The 7,795-nt window shown below is 43.9% G+C and overlaps 1 protein-coding gene across 2 annotated transcripts in view; it reads right to left on the bottom strand.

The window, feature by feature from the left end:
• exoc6 (exocyst complex component 6) overlaps window positions 1–7,795 on the bottom strand; it is a 34,304-nt gene that overhangs the window by 1,622 nt on the left and 24,887 nt on the right. The window contains exons 13-22 of one of the 2 annotated variants that reach the window (XM_015379328.1): window positions 6,684–6,755; window positions 6,514–6,611; window positions 6,058–6,163; window positions 5,864–5,973; window positions 5,647–5,758; window positions 5,432–5,566; window positions 4,416–4,595; window positions 4,100–4,129; window positions 1,161–1,302; window positions 157–230 (exon numbers count right to left, since the gene is read on the bottom strand). In XM_015379328.1, the coding sequence (XP_015234814.1) occupies window positions 157–230; window positions 1,161–1,302; window positions 4,100–4,129; window positions 4,416–4,595; window positions 5,432–5,566; window positions 5,647–5,758; window positions 5,864–5,973; window positions 6,058–6,163; window positions 6,514–6,611; window positions 6,684–6,755 (1,059 nt within the window). The remainder of the gene's footprint in view (window positions 1–156; window positions 231–1,160; window positions 1,303–4,099; window positions 4,130–4,415; window positions 4,596–5,431; window positions 5,567–5,646; window positions 5,759–5,863; window positions 5,974–6,057; window positions 6,164–6,513; window positions 6,612–6,683; window positions 6,756–7,795) is intronic. The other variant, XM_015379330.1, reaches the window with a different exon arrangement.

The following is a 7,795-nucleotide window of genomic DNA, read 5'->3' as shown; positions in this document are numbered from 1 at the left end:
AACTTTTGAACGGTAGTGTAGATGCAGAGATTATTACTTTTAGGAAAAGCCACTAAAACCTTCTTCAAACCGAAGCATAGCGGTTGTTGTCAGCCTCCATGTTTCCTCCTGCTTCCACAGTAACTGATAAGGATTGTTGGAAGGCGATTGGTTTACCTGTCGTAAGTCGATGAAGGCCAGCTGGAGCGTGTCGCCCTGGAAGCCTGGTACGGGTTCTGAGCTGGCAAACACTGAGAACAACCAGAGACACAGCCTGACGTTAGAAATATCCAGGTTAAACAGCAAATAACCGTCCTGAAACATGGAAACCGCTGAAACGAGACTGATAAATACCTGTTGCCATGGAAACACAGGGCTTCTACACTTCTATGGCCATTTTTTTGAGAACAGAGGCCTTTAAATAAAATGTCTAAATGTTTTTACTGAATGTTGACAATTTCTGAATGGTAGAAAAATCAGAGCATCCTTCCTCATCACCTCATCAGTTTCACACATAAATGCTCCTAAAATCGAACATATTGCTGTTTTATATATAAATAACATCCATCATTTATTGTTTTAATGTCATAACGCTTCAACAAAACTGAAATATACCATAAATATATATATCATACACAAATAATATGTCATATATATTTTTTCCCAATATAACAGGAGTATAAATAAACTTAAAATCTATGAAGTGAATTTTGCTACGTCATTAAGCAATCCAAAAATGATATTTTGTTTTTCTTTCAATCAAAAAAAGGTTTGAGTTTTTTTCTCAGATACAGATTGCATATCTTCAAATTGTATGTTTTCAATTCTTCTTGTTTTCATAGTCTAATTTTTCAGTTTTATAAATTTCATTCTTTCCAAACTGTGTTTTCCAGATCATATTCCCTTCACTTCCAGCCAAATCCTAACGTTCCAGCAATAAAAATATTATTTCCAGCAGACCAATAGAAATGCGTCTTTGCTCCCACCCTCCAAAGGGAAGGAAATGTAATCTGTTCAAAACCTGGGAAAACAGCAAAGTTATTCTGGATTGCTTTTTTTATGTTCTTTGCTTGCAACAATAACAGAACAAAAGTCACTCCATAAAAAAGTGTAAAAAGGTGAACTGATTTGATGTGGATTGAATGTGTGCTGTCTGTTAGAGTGCAAATGTTCCTGCTCACGTTCACACTGCATGACGTCCAGGTTGAACTGCTGAATGGCTCCCATGCTGATCTGCTTGAGCTCTGAGTCGAGGAGCATCTGCATTAACGACGTGGACAGATGCTTACAGGCCGACATGCACGCCGTCTGCGCCACTTTCCCCTGCAGAGGCACCGATTGGGGATGGAGCGGTAATAACGTAGAGCAGGAAGCAATCAGGTCAGAAAGACAGAAGAAAAGATAAAATCGGGACGAGGATGAAAGAAGGAGGGAAACCAAAGGGTAGAAAAAGGTCAGTTTCAACAAGGTGGGGGAAGATGGACAGAAGACAAACAGGTAAAAAACGGTCAATATAGAGACAGGAGAAACTTCTGGATCAACAGGACTATGAATGGAGTGAAGAACGCAGACCCAACAGCTACAGTAAGAACAGAACCTGCTCCAGGAGGCCATGGACCCACAGAGGCAGGAACTTCTGGGTCGGAAAGAGAAGTTCAGAAATATTGGCTTTTAAACCGTTTTGATTGGCTGATGAAGGAGTGAAGAGAGAAATGCGGTGAGATGAAGAGCAGCAGCTCGTCTGCCTATCCTCCTGATGTCTGTCTCTATGGCGACACCTCTCCCTGCCATATGTGTATATATTTTATCTCTTTTTATTCTTATTTTTTTTTATCTTTATTATATTGTGTAGTTGGATGTGTGTATATATTATATAAAACTGGGATTATTAAAGTATTTCTGATTCTGATTCACATTAACCTTTTCACAAGAAAAATCAGCTCAAACTTTGCAAACACAAAACTGTTGTTTTATGTCTGCATACCGTTTCCATGGTTACAAGCAGCCCACCTGCAGCAGGGGCGGAGCCTTTCTATTACCTGGCTGATCCCCCTGATCCCACAGCACACTGGAAACCAGTTTAACCAATCACAGCTGCTCCTCAGATGTAACCAATGAGAGCTGCTAACATCTGAGGAAGGACTGTGATTGGTCAGAGTGTAATTCTACTAACATTTTACTAACTTAAACTAATTACAGTTAGGAAAAAAAATCCAATTAGATTTTTGAATCCCAAATCCCATGATACTTGCAGCTTGCAAAGCATTCTGGGATATATCTGCTCATCTAGTAACCATGGATGATCACTACTTTTCAAGGTGCATTGTGGGACATTTTTAGTCAACTACTTTTTCATCGACTAGATGTTTATACACTCATAGAAAAGTGCAACTCCTATAGTGCTCTATCGAGGGGTTAGGGATTAATGGTTAGGGTTTAGAGATTAGGGATTATGGATTAGAGTTAGGATTTAGGTGGCCGTTCTGACAGCCTGGAAACTGTTTAAACTGGTCTAATATTTTCTGTACTGTGTATTACTACAGGTCTGTGTTTTTTTCTATTACTGGAGTATTAATTTAGTGTAAATATGTTTTCTGCCAATCAGAGCAACTGATCTGGTTATTGGAGTTTGATTGCGTTTCTAAGTTAGTGATGAAAACGTTTCGGCTGCTCAGGGATGAGTGAAACTCCTCTGATGTGTGTTTATGTGCCTTTTGCTTTGACAAATGTTGGCTTATATTAATAACATGCAATAAATAATGTAGGTTTCTACATCACATTTGACAGCCAATCACTAAACAATGGTTTTATTGAAATATGTCAATGTGTATTTAGCCTGAAATGAATATTTAATGTCAGCATCCACCCAGAAGTTCCTGATCATGCATTAGCCCTGGTAGCCTGCTCCAGATCCCAGCCGGCTGCAGAGGGAGACATCAGTAATTCACAGGCTGGTATTTCCCAGGAATGTTTAGCTTTGATCGGTTCTGGTTCCCATCACTGATCTGATCCATGCAGGCTTAAAGTAAACATCAAACCAAACAGACAAAAGCATGCAGCCAGAAATGGAGGCAAACTAAACCGTCATCAGGTAGGAACTATTTTAAAGCCACAACAGCGTTACTGATATCCTTCCTTCTATTTTATAAAACAGTTGTTGCCAAAGTCCAGCAGACCAATAGGAATGCATCTTCACTTTTTTAAAGAATAAAATATGAACGTTGAAAAAAAGTTTTTAAAACTTTTCTTGATTCAGAAGTTTTTCTTTTTTTTTTCCCATTTTTAACTTTACAAAGCGTGCTTTGCTTGAAACAATAATGGAGCAGAATTCACTCCATACAGCTGGAACTGTGCAGTTATTCTTTAAACGGGATTGGCTAATTTTAGGAGCACTTAGGAGAGAAAAGCTGCCTGGAAAGGTCTAAAAACCTGTCATGGCCGACGGACAAACGGAAGACGACTGGAGGGAAGCCTGGTTTTAAATCTGCATCGGACTGTGAGGCTGGAGGACAATAAAAACCTAAACTCTTTATCTGATCCGATGTTTAGAGTGAGGCTCACACAGGGTAGAAGAGTGACCTCATCTACCCATCAGCCAATAGGAAGGCTTGTTTCATATTGCGTTTGCATCTGCATTTATTCATTTCTAGTTTAATCATGTTTATCAAAAAAATAAATCATTTCAATAACGCTTCCAGAAGCTGAGTGCTAACAGCTGACGATCCAAAGCTCTCTGTAAAACTAGCTTCTTCTGTGCGTCGATGCAGATTGAAGCTCCGCCCACTGGGGGCTGCAGCTTTCAGACTGAAGGAGGGAGCCTATGCTAAGCAGCTGTTAAGCAGTGTGCAGCCAGTCCACCCTGATGGCTGCTGCTAGCTCACAGCATTAAAGGCCTTCAGGGCCTTAAAGCTTGGCTGCATCTTCCTCCGGTCCTCCTCTCAGCATTGCCACGATCAGACGTCCTCTTGCAGAGTCTACAGATTTTCCCGCTTCCCATAAATGTCATTATTTAGGAACACAGGAGTGAAACCACAGGCCAAGAGCAGAGCATGCAGTCCATGTTCCCCAGCGGCTGCAAAATGGCAGCAGCGTGTCATGAAATCCAGGCAGACATACTCACCGACATCGACGCATGGTCATTGTTGTTATTCTGATCAGAAAACCCCAAACCAACCAAAAACAGAAGAAAGGGGGGAGGAGGGAAAGGACGGGAAAAAGATGCAGCAACAATAAATGGAAAGGAGGGAGCAAATCAAAGCAGTTATCATGGAGGCTCTAAGACTCTGAACACAGATCAAATCAGCAGAACTAGCATGTCTTTGGAGAGGGAGGGGGTGGGGAGCATTCAGGTAAAAAAAGAAAACACCGGACTGGACCGGGCCGGAGCTGAAACAATGTCAAAAGTTCAGGTAAAAACAAGAACTCATCAAACTCACCGGAAGATGAGTGAAAACCTGAAAAGTAGAGCGGAGGAAGTTGATGAGGTCCATGAGGTACCCTGAAGCGCGGCCGTCGGACTCGGCCATGCTCCACTCATAGTCCGCCAGCTGGATGAACTCGTCAATCTTCTGGTTCAGCTTGGTGTAGATTTCTCCCTCGGCAGCGTGCCGAGCATCCTGGAAAAGAGTCTCAGTGTTTACAGACCGGCTCGCCATGAGGAGCAGCTGAGCACAGGGCTGCGGAGGAGCTGGCTACCTGAACTGGATCGATTTACAAACATGGAGGTTATTAGGATCATTGTGATGATTCATCTCTGTGCTTCATAAACCCTGATATTATCTGCCTGGTATCATTTTTTCCAAGCAGTTTATCTCATTGGGACTGTTCCTCTGTCAGGATAAACAGTTAGCATCAACTATCACTGGTTATCAGCAGTTGTCATCGGTTATCCTAAATTATCACAAATGATCAGTTCTCATCAGTTATCATAGGTTATCATCAATTATCATCAGTTAGCGTCAGACGATCATTCCTAACCGAGTTTGTCACTGTGCATTCTGGTTGGCCTCGATCTAAGAACAGCGAGTTGGTGATGTCTCCTAATTAGGGGTGGGTATTGCCAAAGAAGTCACGATTCGATTCGAATCACGATTCACAGGCCACGATGCGATTCTATCACGATGCATCACGATACTTGAATTATTGCGAAGCATTGCAATATTTTCTCCTCCATGTTTTGTTTTGACTCGGCGCAGTATCCTGCTGCCGGAAATGCTTGAGACACAAGGCAGCGTGCGTCAACACATCCGCAGCGACATCTACTGGACTGGAAGTTGTATTACACTTGCAAAAAAAAAAATCATACAGAGTTAGCCTGACTTTACTTGGACGAGTGGCCATACCAAGACCCCCCCTTTGCTCTTCACGGCTAAGTAATTCTGCCTTAGAACGGCTCCACTGCGTCAAACTAAAGTCTTTCAGCTCTATCAGCCAGGTGAGGGCAGCAGGTTACCTTAAAGGTGGACAGGCCATAGAGCCTGGTGGTGTGAACGGTTTCAGGGGAAATGTTGGTGATGTTGGTGATGAACTCCTCCAGATATTTACAGGCCTGCTCCAGGTGAGTGGTGTTGATAATGATCTGCACCAGCTGCAGAGGGAAAGTTGACAGTTTTCACAACAGACGACTGAAGGTCACGGGGAATGGATGAGACCTGGAGCTGGGCCCACCTCAGTCAGCCCTATGTGCGGTTTCTTAGTCAGGTTCTGCAGACAGCTGCTCAGAGTCCTGGTCAGCAGCAGATTGGTGGATTTCCTCAGCATGTCGTCGATCTCTGTGGAACTGAGAGAACACAAACACTTAGATTCAGGAGAGAATCCAGACCTGGAGAAACCTCCAGCAGGATCTGCAGATGAATCTGCTTTAAGAAAAGAACCAGAAGAGTACCTGCGGTGCAGCGACTCGGAGAACTTCAGGCTTGCGTAGATGAACTCTTTGACCTGTGTGTAGATCTGAGGGACAGACTGTGACATCGGCAGCTTCTTAGGAAAGTCCTGCTGCTCACATAAACAAAGCACAGCTGAACGTGACTGAGAGGAATGAGAGCTGAGGAAGATGTGCAAATGGCTGCATGGAGGAACCTTTTCGATCTCAGGATCATGGAAGGGAAAGCGACTGGTCACCAGTTTATACTCCTCCTCTGTTTCAACTGGGATGGGGCTGTAGTTGTCCGATTCAAAGATCTCTCTGCACACAAAGCAGATTCAGCACAGAGTTCATCTCTGCTTTTAACGCAACAGCAGCAAAGATTATAGAAGATTGATGTGACCAGAAATATGGCAACTTTCTGGTTTAATCTCTATCATTTTACAGTGAGAAACATTATTCATATGGAACCCAACCCTCAGCACGAGTTCACTGTAATTTCAGAATAGGCCAACCAAGGGTTCTGACCCTCAGGGACTCACTACTGGAGTCATGGGTTTGAACTGCTGCCCTGAAAGGATCGGGGCAGCATGACTGGATCTGAACCACCTGCAGAACAGCTCCTGCTTCTCCCCACAGACCAGCGTCAGTCACTGATGAGCGGGCCCCACCTGAAGACAGCAGCCCATTTCTTCAGCAGCGTCTCATTGTACTGGTCCCGCACCTCGAACAGCAGGTCAAAGAGTCGGCTGACTGGGAAACCGTAACCCTGCACAGAGAGCCACACGTCTCAATCCAAACTTTGATACGCGCCGATGAGATGTAGCAGAGCGGAGCAGACCTGCAGTGTGTCAGCGCAGATAACGATCAGGTTCTTCAGCTCCAGAACCAGGTCTGGGTCTTCACAGTAGGACTGCGGGGGAAAGGAAATCGACAGAGGATGCAGAGAAGAACAACGGTCCTGATTGTTACACAGATTATCGAAGGATTGCATTTTATCACCATGACAGATTATAAGCATAAAGATCTAATGTTTCTAGTTGGATCCATCCATCCATCCATTTTCCAACACGCTTAATCCCAAGTGAGGGGTGCTGGTGCGAGGGGTGCTGGTGCCTATCTCCAGCTGTTTACGAGGCTGGGTACACCATGGACAGGTCCCCAGTTCATCGCGGGACAACACAAAGACAAACAGGACCAACAATCATTCAAGCACACACTCACACCTAAGGAGGATTTAGAGAAGCCAATTAACCTAACAGACATGTTTTTGGACAGTGAGAGAATCCACACACACACAGGGAGAACATGCAGACTATGCAGAAAGACCCCGGGCCAGGAAGTGAACCCGGAACCTTCTTGCTGCAAGGCAGCAGTGCTACCCACTGAGACACAGAGCAGGTCAATATTATTTTTTTAGATCCTCATCAGAGCAAAAACAGACATTTATTTTACATTCAAGGAACTGTTCCTCATAAAGTTAAACTAGAAGCCTGTACACATCTCAACCAATAATAGAAGATATACGGGCTGTCGTTTCCTAACTCCACAGTCCAAAATGATCATAGTGGCCCTTGCTGGAAACAACAGCCCTAGAAGCAGCAGCAGACCACAGAGGGTCGGTAAGGCTTTGTCAGCGTGCTGCATCGTTAGCATAATCCTGTCAGTCATTTCCACCTGAGTGGGATCTAGCAGGAAGATGGCCTCCTAATCTGCTCTAATCTGTCTCCAATTGAACCACAGGCACCCTTTCTGTGGGTCCGGATGGTGACATCATTGACGTCATTGTCTCTACATGTCAGTGTGTGAGACACACAAAGAGTGAGACCTACAGAGTGTGAGTCCAACAGAGTGATATAGACCCACAGAGTGTGAGACCTACAGAGTGTGAGACCTACAGAGTGTGAGACCTACAGACAGTGAGAGACCTAAAGAGTGTGAGACCTACAGAGT

This window comes from Cyprinodon variegatus, unplaced genomic scaffold (genome assembly GCF_000732505.1).
Source record: "Cyprinodon variegatus isolate N-32 unplaced genomic scaffold, C_variegatus-1.0 Scaffold189, whole genome shotgun sequence".
Lineage (NCBI taxonomy): Eukaryota > Metazoa > Chordata > Actinopteri > Cyprinodontiformes > Cyprinodontidae > Cyprinodon > Cyprinodon variegatus.
Note: the sequence above shows the minus strand (reverse complement) of the source record. Positions and strands in the feature narration are given on the sequence as shown.